The sequence below is a fragment of the Natator depressus genome, chromosome 11, assembly GCF_965152275.1.
Source record: "Natator depressus isolate rNatDep1 chromosome 11, rNatDep2.hap1, whole genome shotgun sequence".
Taxonomy (NCBI): domain Eukaryota; kingdom Metazoa; phylum Chordata; order Testudines; family Cheloniidae; genus Natator; species Natator depressus.
Window position 1 is genome coordinate 49,849,626 of NC_134244.1, and position 18,593 is coordinate 49,868,218.

At 42.0% G+C, this 18,593-nt stretch overlaps 1 protein-coding gene across 8 annotated transcripts in view; it reads right to left on the bottom strand.

Annotated features, from left to right (window-relative positions):
• The window catches only part of TFPI (tissue factor pathway inhibitor), a 251,209-nt gene that overhangs the window by 27,333 nt on the left and 205,283 nt on the right, over positions 1–18,593 (bottom strand). For all 8 annotated transcript variants that reach the window (XM_074967746.1, XM_074967743.1, XM_074967747.1 and 5 more), the window contains 2 exons: positions 14,339–14,460; positions 5,408–5,608 (listed from right to left, as the gene is read on the bottom strand). In XM_074967746.1, coding sequence (XP_074823847.1) covers positions 5,408–5,608; positions 14,339–14,456 — 319 coding nt within the window. In that variant the 5' untranslated portion in view covers positions 14,457–14,460. The remainder of the gene's footprint in view (positions 1–5,407; positions 5,609–14,338; positions 14,461–18,593) is intronic.

Sequence of the window (18,593 nt, forward strand, 5' to 3'; positions counted from 1 at the left end):
GCTACCTTAATTGCTATAGAATCTTCGGTGGCTCCAGCATCCTGGGTATCTCATCTGTCACATATTAGCATATCATTATTTTTGGTACATCATTCTTACATGCACTTGCTGCTGGCTGAACTTCAGTTTTTAATCTCAATGACACCAGGGTAAATACAGGGCAAACTACTCATCTGAAACCCCTAAGAACAGATTTAGGCTGCTTTCCGCTGTTGCAACTTCACTTTTAGAGGAATTTCTGCCTTGGAGGCTCAGTTCTGAGTCTAAGCAGAAGCCAATAAAACAGAGTCTTAAACTAGTCCATTGTCCAGAAAGCTACACTGAAAGATCTGCTGATGGAAGGGTTAGTAGTGACACAGTCATTATCATTGTCACAGATCATTGTTGAAATTTTGCAGTGAAATTTCTATGTCATCAGAGGTAGCTTAGTGTGCGACATGACAGCTTCAAAGCAGAATCCTCATAAAATATAATATTTTTTAAAAATTATAATTAAACCCAAATTGGTTCTAAAATTTGAAATTCAAACATTTGACCTGATAGGAAATCAGACAGTTTGCAGTGGGGTGGGGGATGTTCTAGTGGGCTAAGTGTAGAACTAAGTTCGATAACACAATAGACTGGTGCAGACTGATCAGAAAAAAGGTGTAAGTGGTTAATGATGTAAGTTGCACTGATTTGGCATTCAGTGAGTGTGCAAAATGAGTACAACTGTCTGGGAGAATCCAAGGAAGCAGTAGGTGGCAACGGAATTAGCAGGAGGGTGGTAAAATAACTTAATCTTCATGTTAGTTGCTTGTCTGTTAATTTCTGCCCCCTCAACATGTACATTGCCCACCCACTGAATGCAAAATTGGTGCAAGGTATACTATTGATATTTATATCTGTTAACATACTTCAGCACATATGTCATTCTTAAACTCAGGCTTCCATGAGAGTTCCTTCTTTTTAGTTGACCTTGCTTACTGAATTTAGCCCACTACTTCAGCCCAGTTAGGCCTCAAACACCCCATTAGATAGGAATCCTCACCACCATATGACAGATGGGGAAACTAAATCAAAGAGCAGTTAAATGACTTTCCCATGGTCACACAGCAAATCATTGGAATAAAATCCAGGTTCTTAATCCTATGCCTACCCCCACTATTCATTAAGGAAGCAATATACCTTGTTACTTTTGAAACGACAATCCCTCATCTGTAATCCTGACTTTGACCCAAATTCATTCTATGGAGGTGACTAAGTGTTAAACTCTCTACCTTTATTTCCCTACCTGTAATAAAGAGGTAATAGAATATTTATTTATGGTACCTAGCTCCTGGGAGGATTAGTTAATGTTTGCAAACTATGAGGAGAAGTACTATATACAGTAAGTGCTAAGTATCAGCAAGAAACATTTTAGCGCTTGAGGTGACCTGCACACCTGCTCTCTTATCTCTTCTCCCCTCTCATCATTCTGACACTTAGAGGGAAAACAGGCACATTAAGAAACTGTCTGGGATTGGGCTAGTGACATGGCTCTTAGCCAGGGTGGGCAAACTTTTTTGGCTGAGGGCCACATCTGGGTATGGAAATAGTATGGCGAGCCATGAATGCTCACATAATTGGGGGCTGGGGTGCGGGAGGGTGTGAGGGCTCCAGCTGGGGGTGCGGGCTCTGTGGTGGGTTCAGAAATGAGGAGTTCAGTGTGCAGGAAGTGGCTCCGGGCTGGGGCACAGGGTTGGGGTCTGGGGGAGTAAGGGTTCCAGCTGGGGGTGTGGGCTCTGGGGATGAGGGTTTGGGGTGCAGAAGGGTGCTCTGGGCTGGGACCAAGGGGTTCAGATGGCAGGAGGGGGATCAGATCTGGGGCAGGAGGTTGGGGCGTGGGAGGGGGTCAGGGGTGCAGGCTCTGAGCGGCACTTACCTCAAGCAGCTCCCAGAAGCAGTGGCATGTCCACCCTCCGGCTCCTACACGGAGGCGCGGCCAGGCAGCTCCGCTCGCTGCCCCATCCAGAGGCGCTGCCCCTGCAGCTCCCATTAGCTGCGGTTCCCTGATCCCACTCCCCTACTGGAGCACCGGAGCGGGGCAAGCCCCGGACCCTACTCCCCAGCAGGTGCTTGAGGGCCGGAATAAAATATCTGAAGGGCCAGATGCAGCCCCCGGGCTATAGTTTGCCCACCCCTGCTCTTGGCAGTTTTTATATGGACACAGAGACACATTTAGGATGTCATCTAGGGCCCACAGAAATCAAGAGAAAGACTCCCATTGACTTCACTGGGCTTTGGTCAGGCCTTAGTGACAGACCTCTGAATTGATAGACATGACTGGTGATGGAGAAGAAAACAGATTGCCCTTTGCATCTAGTATGTAACACAGACACAGCACAATGCTGTGAACTGCGTCTTCTTAAAGCTGCAGCATCTCTGGGTCAGAACAGCAGAAAAGGGTCTTTTGAATTCTTATTGTAAACTAGTTTCTAAATGATTTTCCAGAATTAAGTATTTTTTTATGAGATAAAATTTTTTGCCAAGCATAAAGGTGACACATACTGTTCCCAGGAGGTCAATTTTTATCCTGCAATTCTGGCCTGATGCCTAGACTACATCAGCATATTTCCAGAGATATGAGGAGTCCTGTTACAGGGGCATGCTTTGAACATGGTGAGGACAAACAAAATGACACTTACTGACGTTTGCACAGAAACCTACCAGAAGGGCCCTCAGATTGTTTCACAAAAAGACAAGACAGCTTAGTTATGAATCTATCTCAAACGGTCTGTGCAGTTCTCAGCCTAGGAATAACTTAATCCCTTATGTCAGTGGGTTTCCCGGGCCCATTACTATTTAATGCCATATTTTGCAATTGGGCAACAGAGGGTTTGTGACTAAAAGTCGATTTCTGTTAAGGACACAGGATTAGATGAATCCTTTAATCTTAATGGATTCATACATCATTTGTATGAATCTGAGTGCAAAAAAACAAAAAACTTTTTTACAGTACTGAGAATGACTGAAAGACCTCTGCCCCTTCAGCTTCCACCCACTGCTCCTCCTGCACCTCACGACCTCTTTCCCAAGCCCTTTCTGGCTCCCTCTTGATCTACATGACACCTTCCATCTGTCTCCCACGAAATCAAAATCCATATCTGGTATGCAAAGGAATTTGGAAATGCATGCCTAGTGATGTGACAAGTCCATAAAATGTGGATTTGTCACATCCATGAGGGGGCAGTAGTTTTCTGATTTAAGAGCATCCCTGACTCGGCACTGGTGAGGCCACATCTGGAGTACTACGTCCAGTTTTGGGCCACCACTACAGAAAGTATGTGAACAAATTGGAGAGAGTACAGTGGAGGGCAACAGAAATGATTAGGGGGCTGGGGCACATGACTTAGGAGGAGAGGCTGAGGGAACTGGACTTATTTAGTCTGCAGAATAGAAGAGTGAGGGGGGGATTTGATAGCAGTCTTCAACTACCTGAAGGGGGGTTCCAAAGCGGATGGAGCTCAGTTGTTCTCAGTGGTGGCAGATGACAGAACATGGAGCAATGGTCTTAAGTTGCAGTGGGGGAGGTCTAGGTTAGATATTAAGAAAAACTTTTTCACTAGGAGGGTGGTGAAGCACTGGAATATGTTACCTAGGGAGGTGGTGGAATCTCCATCCTTAGAGGTTTTTAAGGCCCGGCTTGACAAAGCCCGGGCTGGGATGATTTAGTTGGGGTTGGTCCTGCTTTGAGCTGGGGGTTGGACTAGATGACCTCCTGAGGTCTCTTCCAACCCTACTCTTTTATGATTTTATGACTGTAGCACTTCTGTATGAGAATAGTCCTGAAGGCTGATTTCACGAGGATAGAGCCCTAAACACTTATGATTATTATTTAATAAAAAGCTTGGTGTTCCCTGAATACTCAAGCTCATATTCTACATAAAATGTCATTCTCAACTCTTCTACAGAATAGTAATCTGGCATTGTTTTCTCAAAGGTCTTTTTCGTATAAGTTTTGCTTTTGAAATACTCAATTTAAGTTGCTATAACTATAATAAAGGTGATCTATTCTTATTACAAAATGTATCTAACTGTATCTAAACATTTCTGTAGTAGATCCTCCTTACACATATCCAGTTTTAGTATCAAGTTCAGACAAAGCGATACTTCCCAACCACAAATTGCTGACATCTATGAGAGATAAACAAGGAAATAGGGGATATACCACCGTCACATCAAAATGACTTCTGTGATTGATACGAGATTTTAATATGCTGTATGAGGAATTTTCCTAATTATGCTGAACTTAAGGTGTAATTTTTAAAGGTGTGGCGCACCTACAGGCCCTTTGGAAGTGAGCAGGAGGTTTAGGTGCTCAGTTCTTACAAAAAAAAAATCAAGCCATTCAATTTCCCACCCATTTCAATAGCAGAGTAAACACTACACACATTTCATCCAGAATGACAGCATAACTGCATATTTGGCATCTTAACAGTATATCTTGGTATGCACCCTATTATTTTGTTTCTACCAGTTAGCTGATGAAGCCTCATTCGGACTGTAAAACTGAGCAATTACAGGCATTACAGAGAAACAATGATTAAGGATATTACTAGTGAGCAGTATTAATGATTATTTCTGCCCCATTTGCCAAGCAGCTGTAGCAAATGTCTGAGGTCTTGCAGATTGTCTTCTCAGTGTGGGAGAAGCTCGGGATGTAAGTCTGGGTATATTTTAAGAATAACCTTATTTACACCGGTCCCGGAACACAGGGGTTTATCAGCATGTAGAAAATCCCTTCCCTCAGCAGCATCTGCCTCAAGAATTGATTTTACACAGCTACCCTTACCCAGAACCTTGCATAAAAAACCTTCACACCATGTCTTCCCAAGACAGAAGATTTGCTCACACTAATTAGAGTGCGTCTACACTGTAATCACGGGGTATAATTACAGCTTGACTAGACCTACTTAAACTAGCTTTATTCGAGCTCTCTCCGGTCCCAGAGCAGTGCCATTGTGGCAGGGCGCACTGTATGAACCCACCTGGAACCCTGGATAACTGCTCCTGGTGCTAGCCCACACCAAAGCACATGCCACTGCTGCAGCTTCACTGCTCCCGGACCAGAGTTTAGCTAGATTAAAGCTAGCTTGGGTCCGTCTGCTTGAGCTGTACTCTCACCCCGGGACACCACACCTAGAGACATACTCCCCAAAAAAGAATCTGGATGACTATGTAGCAGCAGCATCTGGTGACCCCCCCAGTTATAACAGTATTATTGTGATTAGTATTATTATTGAGATAGCCCCGACAGGCAGGAGGCCCCACTGTTCTGGGAAACATAAACAAGAGATGGCGTCTGCCTCTAAGAGCTCACAGTCTAGATATAAGACACCAGACGAATATAAAGAACGTGCAGGAGGACAGGAGAAAGGATACTGACCTGATACCACGCACATCTCCTGGCATTCTTCTAGCGTTATGAAGTTGTTCTCATTGCCATGGCATCCACCGTATTCAAACATCTCACATTGGCGGGTTTGAATGTTGAAATAATACCTTGTATATATTGCTTTACATTCACCGCCATCCGCCTTCAAAGCACAGATTGAATTTCCTAGCTTGAGAGGTGGTAAAGCAGCACCTATGATGGTGGGGAGAAAGGTCGTATGATACTCAATGTTGTGCAGTTAGTTTGAGAATTTAGCAGTATATCTTCAATGGGTTTAGAGATTTAAACTCTGGCCCAGATTACAGATCTGACCCCGAGACCATCTTACCTTTACTCTGCCCCCTTGCCCTTGCACTCTTTGAAAGGCACGGCACAATGTTTAGCCCTTGATGTTTTGTACAGTTTTAATATATGATTATAAAAAATAATGTATCGGAACCCCAGTTCTGGGAGTGGAACTCTGATTGCTGAAGGATTTCTATATCCTATCAAAACAGCTCAAATTTTAGAACATAAGAAGGGCCACACTGGGTCAGACCAATGGTTCATCTAGCTCAGTATCCTGTCTTCCGACAGTGGCTAGTACGAGATGTTTCAGAGAGAATGAACAGAACAGGGCAATTAGTGAGTCATCCATCTGCTGTCATCCCTCCTAGCTTCTGGCAAACAGAAGCTAGGGACACTCAGAGCATGGGATTGCATCTCTGATCATCCCGGCTAATAGCTATTGATGGACCTATCCTCCATGAATTTATCTAGTTCTTTTTTGAAACCCATTACAATTTTGGCCTTCATGACATCCCTAGCAATGAGTTCCACAGGTTGACTGTGGGTTGTGTGAATATGTACTTTGTTTTGTTTGTTTTAAACCTGCTGCCTACTAATTTCATTGGATGATCCCTAGTTCTTGTGTTATAGTCTGCATACAGGTTTAAGACTAAATATCTACAACTAGACAGTTGAAAAACTGTCATCAAAACAGTTTTCGATCAAAACATTTTTTTGATTGAACCAATTTTTTTTGGTCAAATTATACAGATTTCGGTGAAATTCTCTTTTGAACACAACTGGAAAAAGCTATTCTGAAAATGTCACAAAAGGTTGTTTCACTATTTTCTAAATGGTAAGTTTCAATGGTGTTCCTTTGGCCTTTTCTTTTGAAATTTACTTTATATTACACACTAAACTAAAAAGAAAGAAAAATGATCAAAATAAAAAATTATTTCAATTGACCCAAAATTAAAATCATTTTGGAATTTTGTTTTGCATTTTTTTTAATGTTGGTGTGTGGGGGGTGTCTTTTAATCTCAATTTGAAAATAAATTAAAATCGTACCTTTTTTGTTCAAAATAGAAAATCCATTTTCTGACCCGCTCTATTTAAACCACCTCGTTCCCTTTAGATGACCCTTAGATTTAACAACCCTTTTTTTGCTCTAGGTAAAATAGAACTTCCTGCCTTTTGAGTAAAAAAAATACCTGCCACTCAGAGAAGGTAGACATTTGGGGCTAGATTGAAGCTTAAAAAAGTGAGGGTTTTTTTTTACTGCACTGCAAGGGGACTTAGCCAAAATTTCTCCTCAGCTACTGATGCAAAGGTGAAAGAGCAGCTGCTACACTGTGCACTTCTTGGGACCTGCAGGAAGAATTCTGGTTTCTGTAAAAGAGTGAAGCGTGTGCTTCGTTCAATGCCTGGTGAACTCAAATCTGCTCTCCAACCCGCCTTCCAGGTAACTAGCACTCACAGGGCACTAGCAGGGAGCAGTACCGAAGTCACCCAATGGACAGCAACCAGCCCTCGTGCAGAGGGTGCGAGGTAGGGAGAGGGCTCCTCCCACTCTCCCCCTCTTATCTTCCACCCAAAAAAATATTGGGCACAGTTGAGCCTTTGTAGTTGTTTCTGTTTAGGTCTCTTAGGTGTTAATGCTATTAAATAATTAAGATGACGCCATACACCAGACAAATGCTGCTGGAAATGGGCTAGAATGAGTAGGAAACCCTGGCACTGAAATAGAGGGCAGCTTTTGAACAAACAAAACCAGAATGATACTCCAGAGGGCAGCACCATTCTATTAAATAACACACACTACTAAGTCATAAACCTATTCATTGCAACTCATAGGACTGCACAAGCACTCCTATTTTTTAACTTTATTAAGAAGTAGATCTGTAAAATTATTAAGGTGTACACAACTTTAGGATATTTAGATTAAAGTAAATTGACTTGAGTTGAAAAGCTGAAATCTATGTTTTAATATGCAATAGCTTGACAGTATTAACATATTGACATATTAACTATAGTAGACCTCTTGTTAGCTAGACTGTACTGCTGAGACTGTATGGGGATGTTAAGACAGCACTGTAGTTGAAGACCCAGTTAAGTACCCCTGTGGATGAAGCTCTTTCACTGTTTACATTACACTGTGCACCCTTTTTTCCCTCCTAGGGTTGTAAAAGTTTTAGAGGTGATGCGTGTGTTTTTATTGAAAGCCGGATTGACAGCACTTCAGACTGAAGCCTTCTACTTACCCATAGAACAAACACGAAATAGAATATGGTAGTGAAAGATTTTCCTCACCAAAATTAGTCAGAGTCAGGGGGTAGGTTATTCTCCTTATGCCAATGAAAGCATTGAGCGCTCTTAAGACTGCCCACAAGGATTCCCATGCAATGGCCCAGGGACAAGGCGAGAGAGAAAGGGGACAAGAACCGACATCACATCACAACTGACACTAAGTGGAATCTGAGTGCCCAGTCTCAGTTAAGAAGCTAATGCGGTCTGGTCCCTCCAGTCCCTCCAAGACAGTGACCAGCTCCAAGCACTTCTGGTCCCTCCAAGTCAGGCTAAAGACACGATGGTAAAAACTCTGCATTGCTGTTGGCCAAACTGTGCCCATTCTCTGATATTTATTTTTTAATTTGCAAAAATGGCCTAATTAAAAAAACCCCCAAAGGCCAGATTTATGCTGATTTACACTATCTAAGACTCTATTCACTTAAATGGAACTATATAAATTGCAGGGAGAGGGCTAATTTCCACTACTACTACTATCATAACTTCATGGCCTTTAAATGAACCCTTTAAAAATTAATGTCTTCTATTATGAGAACACGAGAGATTGTAAAGGACACAGTCAGATTTTATGTTCCTAAAACAGGTAGCTAGGCAACAAAATCTGGATCTAAGTGCCTAATTTTAGTCGCTTCCATTTGAAAATTGTTGCTAATGATCTGTAGCTCCGTTTCCTCATCTATAAGATATTTACAGGTTTTCCATCATAAAATGCTGATTCACTGAAATCTGCACCTTCCATAGGAATGATTCTGTCAAAATTCTGATGGAAACTAGGTAGGTTTTAAATGGAACCAGGCAGATTTCTGATGCAAATATGTCTGGTTTGCTGCCAACTTGCCTGACCTCACAGGTCTGTGGCTCCTAGGCAGCTTGGTCTCCTAGGCTTCCCAGGTCCAAGCAGCAGGCCAGGGGGGCTGCTGAAGAGTCAGGGTTCCAGGGATTTCCAGGTCTCTGCCAGGTGGGCCACCTCACAGTCAGGGCTTCCAAACATCCTGGCTACGGGGCAGCCTAGAAGCCCAGGGAGCCCAGAGAGCCCCAGTTCCTCATTCAGCTCTGTCATTTAGTCCTTTTGAAAAGGCAATTTTGGAATTCCCATGCCATAGGAAATGTCTCGGTTTCATTTTTGATTCTATTCTGCAACCAATTTTTTTGTTGTTGAAATTTTGGAACTTCCCACAAAATGGGATTCCCAGTTTCTAGCCAGGTCCAGTTATTTACCTACCTCAAACGGGTGTTGTGGGGGTCAGTTCATACTGGTTGAAATGTGTGCTGAGATCCTTAGATAGAGGGTATCATATCAAAGTGTTAGTGATCCTTTCTTCTCAGAATACCCATGAAAACTCAAGCCTCTAAAATAAACTGGGTCACTGGCCCAAATCAATCTAGGTCAGTGGAGCATGAAAAGAGGCTATGAAAATCTTTTGTGCTTCCCAGCCTCAAGAGGTCCAGACACATAGCTACATCAACACATTAGCATCCTACACATTGCCACATCTATGCCATATGATACTGTCTCCATCTTATTAAGCCAAATTATAAGGCAGAACGAGCATGTAAATTTAATCATAGAACCATACGATGAGGATGAAAAAATTACTACCTAAGAGGAGGTTTGCTGCTCAATGAATGAGAAGAATCATCTGTCTCAGCAACTAGCTATTTTCCAATCAAAGCCACAGAAACAAATTATTGCGTTACTTACTTCCCAAAGCCTTTCCTCTGTTTACAATGGGAATGACACTGGAACCACTGTTGTAACATTGTTGTAGGACTGCAAATGTGCATATTGTATGTGCCAGGTTCTACAGTGTCTCAAGCTGTGGACACATTTATTTTCTTAAGAATTGTAGTATCAATATACATCCTCAAGCAGAGACTCAAGAAAATCTGCACCATTGAAGCCACAAAAGGCCAAATTCTCCCTTTTTGTACAAAGGCCAAGTAAATAAACTCTATGAAAAAGCGTTTTCTGTGGGATTCAGAAGATTGGAACCATCCCACCAGTCTCTGGAGCATTAGTAGAGCTGTTTCTCATTGTTTTAAACTTGGCAGCTCTCATCTCCTTTAGTTGATTTAGAATTAGCTTTATTTTCCTTGCAATAAAGAAGAGTTCTAAAATGGATGAGTTTGGCTGGTGGATCTGTATAGGCACACTTACGGGAACAGGCATGTGCCTAGCACTGCTCTGTTGATTACTGGTGTTGCAGATCCGCCTCCATACACAGTCTTCTGTTCCCTTCACTGTGGAACTACACTGATTCTGCTGCATTTTGGTCCCTACATTCTGGTGGTGTATCTAGAATTCACACCTTAGTGAAGGCTGATGAAATTTCAAACGAACCATCTCTCCCTGAGGACTAATTTTAGGAAGAAAATAAATTAGGCATCCATATAATATGCCAGCCCAATAGAGTTTCAGAAGGAAAGTCTATAAAGTCATCCCAGAGGTATATATACCCACAACCCAGGAATATTCTGTTTGATGCACTAGAGATCAGAATTTGATCCAATTTCTCAGAAACATTGCTTTAAGAATGCTTACAGCTGAGCTTTTGGGCATAGGGTCCATGTACAGTGGCTACCATTTAAAAAGTCTGTATTTATTAACAGTTTCATCAGGGTGGTATGTCAGAGGCCTAATATAACATCTATATAATTCTGTTAGTAGGTCATGTTGTAGCTTGTGGCATGTATAACCCAGGTTTATGTGAACAGACAGGAAATATTGATAATGCTTGGTCAACACAGTTGAAAACCGCACTTTTTTTTCTGGGTAGACATACCCAAAGAGCCCAGCTTGACTTTTAGATCTTGAGTTGAATATTCAGGGCTAATGGTTTTAAAAAAATAAACAACCATCCTCTGCTTATCAAATTAATAGACTCAATACCGAAATCATGGAGACAATAAATATAGGATCCACAATGGCATTGTTACAAACTCACTTTTCAGAACAGAACTACACTTTAACTCAGCTTTGAAAATAAAACCAAGGGATCCAGTCATCCACCATAGAAAGACTTTACACAGGAATATTTCAGAGCTTGTATGTGTAGTGCTTTCTCTTTTGTTTGCTGAGGTTACTTATTTCGCTCCACGCCATGCATCTTTTGTGAGTTATTCTTATTAGTAAAGATATGCTGTCGTCATTATAAGTTTTCTCGTAAATGCCTTTTTTCTTTGATAGTATTATCAATACTAAGCAGCTTGTCATTGATGAAAAAGGGGTTTCTGTTTCTCTCGCTCTGTCAGTTTCATTTGACGACTTGCCACCCACACACTGCTAAGAGCTTTTCCTACCAGTATATCTGAATCCTCAGACTGTCACATTAATTCTTGATAAACTTTCACATCATAATAAAAAGCACATTTGAGTGGTAGTGACTCATTCGGTTTAAACTTCAGATCAAATAAAGGGCAAGCAGCCACAAGTGGTATCATGGGACACTTTTCACAATGTAGAAACAGTTATGTAACAGGTTGGCATTTTCTGTAACTTTTTGATACCCTTATTCTTGTAATTATTTATTATTTGAGCACTGACACTGTTCTCAGCACCATGCAGAACATATTGAAACACTCTCTATCCTGCTGAGCTTACAGTTTTCAAACTGCCTTAATTTAAACAACATGGGGGTTTTGATACAGGCTCTCTTATTCAAAAGGATCCCAGAGCATGATTTTACACATTCTTTGCGTTTAAGAACCACTTTATGCACCGCAGAAATAGAACCTAGGGTGGATTTCTGGAGTGACGTGGGAGCTGTTTAGCAGCATTCAGCACCACTCTACAACTGCTTAGGACAGGAAGTAAACACCATAAGTGAAATTCTGCCCTGAATGAAGTCAATAAGAGCTTTGCTATAGACTACAACGGGACCAGGATTTCACTCCACATCTAAGAAAAATTGCAGGAGGAATTGTAGGTAGGAAAAACCTAATTACAGAATAGGAATTTGATGAGAACGTGAGACAACAGCCCTCCTTTTGCTAAAAGTGCTATGGAGTCCTTAATAAAAGCAAGAGGACTTGGTTTCATATCTCAAAGACTAACATTTGTTTGATTTGGAATCTGGATCCAAGATGTGGGAATCCTCAACATAACGAGTTCACGACTGGTTCTCAAGTTATTGGTTGTGAAAGAATCACAGACTTGAGAAGGGGTTTGAGTTTTCCTTTGTGCTTAAAAGCAAAAACAAGTCGTAACCTGTAAGCACTGTGCTTTGTTGTTCATGACTCCTGCCCCCTCCCCCATCCCCAAAAAGATTGTGAAGATTAGTCTACTAGGCTTTTTAGTTTAATAACTGAACTAGAAATTGAAATGGTCTGTGCAACAATTTATCAAGGCTGTTGAAATTGTAACAAGAAACAAGAATTTCACAAGTTACTAGGAAGCGATGAGTTTGTCAGAAGAAAATGTTTGTTCTGTACAGTATAGGAAGGATGCATGCTATGCAAGGTCATGTCAGCTTTTGAAAAAAAGGGAGTTTATTTATGGGCATCAAGGCTGAGAGGTAAACGTAAGGGCAAATTGCTCCAGAATGATCCAACCTGATTATGAAAGGAGGAAATTTATTTGGTGCAGAGCTAGGATGTTATTTTCAAATTTGGTGACACTGATTGGAAATAAAATCCTTCTACACTGACTATATTTCTATTGTAGCTGATGACTATGCAGAATTAATATTTTTATCTCATGAACATTGGTGAGGGTGATGACTGTTCATCCTGGGCCAGATACTCCCTCCCTGATGCTACACCTATGAAGCCCATCCCGAGTCTATAGTGTGCTAATCCTATTCTGATATCCTCCCAGTCACTCAGTGGCTGCCACCTCCTGTTCTAAGACTCCATTCCCACTAGTCTTTAGGGATATTATCTGTGAGATACTGTGTACTAAATGTTTTCCCTGCTCTGTGGTTATGGACTGGGGGCGGGGGAGAAGAGGCATGGGTGTCTCTGGTTGATACATACAAGCTTCCCTTAAACTGGACACACTGTTGGAGGATTCTCTGCTCCTTGAAGTCTTTAAACCACGATTTGAGGACTTCAATAGCTCAGACATAGGTGAGAGGTTTTTCGCAGGAGTGGATGGGTGAAATTCTGTGGCCTGTGTTGTGCAGGAGGTCAGACTAGATGATCATAATGGTCCCTTCTGACATTAGTATCTATGATTCTCTCTAAATTTGAGCTGCCAGCTGGGTGAGGTATCAAGCCACCAGGGTAACTCGGAGAGAGGCAGAGAAAGCATTTATTAAGACCCCCATACGCTATGTTCTTTGAAGGACTCAACAATTTGAGGGTCAAGATCCTGCTTCTCTCTCTTCCCATGGAAGTGAGGCAGGATGCAAAGAGGCCCACCTGGAAGGGAGTTCATTTAAGAGAGCTCCTAGTCCCCTAAACAGCCTGGAACCAACTGTCCACTACTCTTTACATCATTCTGGGTTGGGCCCAACCTGTTGAGAATTAGGTGTGAATGCCTACTTACAGATGCGTGTATATGCCCATTACTGCCATGTCACCATAGGCCAGTATTTGCCTTGTGTTGATGTTGTCATACTGTGTTCTGAATGGCTTAGAGAAAAAGACCTATTATGTTTTGAAAACTTCACCAAAATTTTTAAAACGTGCCCTCTTAGTTTTGCACATGAAGCTAATGTCACATGCAGTTAATACACTTGCCTGTGCACATGTAGTAACTGTGTATTGAAAATGGGCATGCCTGGAAAAAAAAATGGGTGTGCCTGGGTAAGGGGCAGTCTTTAATTGCACCATCAGAGGAACAACTCTGGAAGAGAAGAGCGATTCCATGAGCTCCTGTTTTATAGAGGGAAGGAGAGTGGTGTATCCCCACCCACTACCAGACCCATCATAGTCCTTCCCCTGGTACATGTGGAGAGTACAGCTATGATTCCATCTATTCCCCAAACACACAAGGAGCAATCCTTACTCCCTGCCCAATTTCATAGGACACATTCACAGTATAGCTCTTACGGAGTGATGTTAGCAGCTGGCATGGGTTTTGTTTGGAATTGTAGGGTTTCAAAAGGGTTGGGAGACAGTCCAGAAGCCTTAGCTTGGAAAGAGCTTCACAACTAGTTTATACACACACACACACAATACTTCATAAGATCTGTCATTTTTATGCCCGTTTCTTAGTATCTCACTGCAAGGGCTACAGTCCAATACATTATTTAGGACTGCTCTTTGCTCAGATAAGGTCCAGTTCTGCTTACACTAAGTTCAATAGGAAAGCCCCACTGAATTTCAGTGGTGAAGGTTAAGGTCCACGATTCTTGCTTCTTGCAATTTTCAGATAGCAAAAGGGTTAAACTTGTAAACTCTTACCTGGGATGTCCTGGTCTTCTTCTCCATTTTCTGAATCTGCAGTCACATGCCATGGGACACAGCCCAACAACAGGAGTAAGGTAGTTACTAAGAAACAGCCTCTCTTCATTTCTTTCATCTTTCTGAATAACATACAAATACAATAAATACTTAATAAAGTTTCCTGAGAAACAATGTTGTTCAAAATCATATGAAAAAAATAAATCCTGATCCACAATATTTTGAACAGTATAATACACTTTTACGTATATGACTAAGTACACTGTAGATCATGTGAGATATACATATTAACAGAGAGAGATGTGTGTGCAAAGAAAACATAGTCCTAGATTCTCAGCTGTGCTCTGCAAGGGATCAGGTTGCAGCTCTCTGATTCTGAGATCCCATCCTCAGCGCAGATTAGAAACACAATTAAGAGTCACCAAGCAGGTATGTTTATTTTAAGCCACAATTTAAATCAGATCCCAGAGCATGGATTTCTTTAGATGTGGCATTTCAGTTTCCAAAGCCAACTTAAGGAGTTGAACTGAAAGAAGATTTTTGTTTGATCAACTAAATTGGACTGGCCTGCCTCCCAAGGCCTGTGAAAGTGAGGGATCTTTGTCCAGGATGGGTTGAAGATCATTGATGTTGCGTTGGAGAGGTTTTAGCTGAGGACTGTATGTGATGGCCAGTGGAGTTCTGTTGGTTTCTTTCTTGCGCTTGTCTTGTAGCAGGCGGCTTCTGGGTACACGTCTGGCTCTGTTGATCTGTTTCCTTATTTCCTCATGTGGGTATTGTAGTTTTAAGAATGCTTGGTGAAGATCTTGTAGGTGTTGGTCTCTGTCTCGCCCACAGACAATCCGCCAACCTGAAGCATATTCTCACCAGCAACTACACACCGCACCATAGTAACTCTAACTCAGGAACCAATCCATGCAACAAACCTTGATGCCAACTCTGCCCACATATCCAGCGACACCATCACAGGACCTAACCAGATCAGCCACACCATCACCAGTTCATTCACCTGCATGTCCACCAATGTAATATACACCATCATGTGCCAGCAATGCCCCCCTGCTATGTACATTGGCCAAACTGGACAGTCCCTCCATAAAAGGATAAATGGACACAAATCAGATATTAGGAAAGGCAATATACAAAAACCTGTAGGAGAACACTTCAACCTCCCTGGACACATAATAGCAGATTTAAAGGTAGCCATCCTGCTGCAAAAAAACTTCAGGACCAGACTTCAAAGAGAAACTGCTGAGCTTCAGTTCATTTGCAAATTTGACACCATCAGCTCAGGATTAAACAAAGACTGTGAATGGCTAGCCAACTAAAAAAGCAGTTTCTCCTCCCTTGGTGTTCACACCTCAACTGCTAGAAGAGGGCCTCATCCTCCCTGATTGAACTAACCTCGTTATCCCTAGCCTGATTCTTGCTTGTATATTTATACCTGCTTTTGGAAATTTCCACTACATGCATCCGGCGAAGTGGCTATTCACCCACGAAAGCTTATGCTCCAATACATCTGTTAGTCTATAAGGTGCCACAGGACTCTTTGCCGCTTTAAGTGGACAATGAGATCACTGAGAAAAATTGTGCACCCATCAATTCCCCAATGCACAGGAGGATTATCCCCATTGCAACCCACCCTTTAGAAGAATGGAGCATGTACTTTTCTTCATTGCAGGCAAGCTCTCAAATAAGTGCAAGGACTACATTTGCTCCTTGCCCCTCACCCAGAGCTTATCTCACCTAATAGTACCTAGATACAGGTAGTCAACATCATTGTTGTGCTTTAGGGCTAGATACATCATGGGACTTAGGGGCCTAACTTCTGCTTTAGGTGCCTAGGTCCAACATATAGTCACCACTGAGATCTAGGGTTGCCAATTTTGGTTGGATGTATTCCTGGAGATTTAATTAAAGATTAATCTTTAATTCCTGGAGACTCCAGGCCAATCCTAGAGGGTTGGTAACCCTACTGATATCCTCAAAACACCTACTCAGATGCTGCCTAATCCTGTAGGTGCTTACAGTCCCTACTTGCCTACATTTCTTCCAGGAAAGTCTCTTAGGCATCTAAGTTTTCTCTGATTGGCATGTGCAAAACCACCTATGTTCCAATGCTGCCAAGTTGCTCAGCTCCTTAACTCGCACCTAAGCCCCAGCAGGATTCTCACCCAACCTGACAATCTCTCTCTCTCTTCCCCCCCCCCCCCCCCCCGCCACTTCTTGTAAACTCAGACACAGAAGAAGAATGGGCCTATTACCTCAGTCCTGCCTGGCTGTGCCTGTTACATCAGAGACATGGGAGGTGTCATTTTCTTTGGCTATTTGAACATGGATTTATGAGAGGAATTCTGTCTGAGTCAGACTCTGGGTCAAACTTGAGTTCACTAGAAAAATGAAAGCATTACTAGCTCTAATCTACAATTATCATTTCTATCTGCCCAGGAAATTAGATGTTCTCATCACTATCGTACCTAAGCAACCCACAAACATTAACAAAATTTATTCTCACAACAGCCTTTGGAAGCAGGGAATTATTATCCCCACTTTGTAGATGGGGAACAGAGGCCTATGAGCCCAGATCCTCAAAAGTTAGGAGTCTAAATACCTTTGAGGATCTGGGCCATAGAGATTAGTTGATTTGCCATGGCCACAGAGAGCCAGAAACTGAACCCTGACATTCAGTCCCTGGTCAGTGCTTTAAAGAGAAGACTATCATTCCTCCCTTGATAATTTACAAGTGATTTTTTTCCTTCTGTTTATTCAGTTTAATCCCAATCTGTGGCCTTTATATGTAAATGAAAGCAGAGATGAAATTCTGAAAACAAAAATCTAGTGAAAAAACAGAGCAAACAATGAGTATTAGAAGTAATTTGTAATGCATGAGTCATCCAAAATTCAATGTGGATCCAGTAGGGCTTTACAGTTTTTTTCCCACTGAAAGTTTATTTAATATTTCATGTGGCTAGTAATGCTGAGGTATATCGTCATTCATGTTTTCTACAAGAAATGGGATTTTGGGGTTGAGGTAATTGTTTTAACAGAAGAAAAACTACATTGTTAAAGTCTCTCATGGCTCCATTATATTTTTCTGCCAAACTAAACAAAGAAACACATTTGCCTTTCGGTTGTTTCATATGCTTCATTTCAGCTCTTAGCCCTGCCATTTAAAATAATCCATCCATATTATATTTTGGCAAGGTTTCAAGAAGTCAAAACCCATGTTGTGTTAGATAACATGATATTTTGTATTAAACCTCAGCATATGATTAGATTGTATTTCTAGAACCAGATTTGGAAAGGGTTAATTTCTGCTCAAGATATAATCATTGGTCTTTGGATGAGGCAAACTGATTTTTAATTAATAAAATAATTCTTAAAAATTATACAAACAGCAATGAAACCAAAGTTCTCACCACATGTTGTCAAGAGAGATTCCATGGTACTTTTCACAAACGTAGCGTTCTAGGTTTCCCTGCCCAGTTGTCACTCATGCAAGTAGTCACTTCAGCTTCCGTTGGCTCACTCAAGGGGAAAGGGGATTTCAGGGTTGGACACTAAGTAAGAATATTATAACCTTCCCAAACTCCAACTGTTATTTTCATTAGATAAATATTATTCTTTCCTTCCTGTCCCTAAATAGTAGCATTGGTCAGTATATTCCATCCAGAGTTGAGGGATCCATAGGAAGTTCTCCCACTGCCTCCATGCTAGAGGAATTTCTTGTTAGCTACAAGACTCTCCTGCACTTTATCCAAAAAGAAATTCTGTGAATTTCACCAACAACTACTGACTGACTTTCTGATGCCAAATATTTTCAATTAATTAATTTTAATGCCACCAGCTGAATTTACTTGCATGTGTTTCCTCACACTGTCATCTGCATTAATCTTTCTGACTTGCCTTTATAGACTTTAAGGCCAAAAGGGACTGTTACAATCATCTAGTCTAACCTTGTGGCCATTGCAGGCCACAGAACCTCACCCACCCACTCCTGTAGTCATAGGCGCTGACTCCGTGGGTGCTCTGGGGCTGGAGCACCTATGGAGAAAAATTGGTGGGTGCTCTGCACCCACCGGTAGCTTCCTGCCCTGCCCCAGCTCACCTCCGCCTCCTCCCCTGAGCATGCTGCTGCGTTCTGCTTCTCCCCCCTCCCTCCCAGATGTTTCGTGGAGCAAACGCTGGGAGGGAGGGAGGGGGGAGGAGGAGGAGGAACATGGTGCGCTCGGGGAAGAGGCGGGGCCAGGGCAGG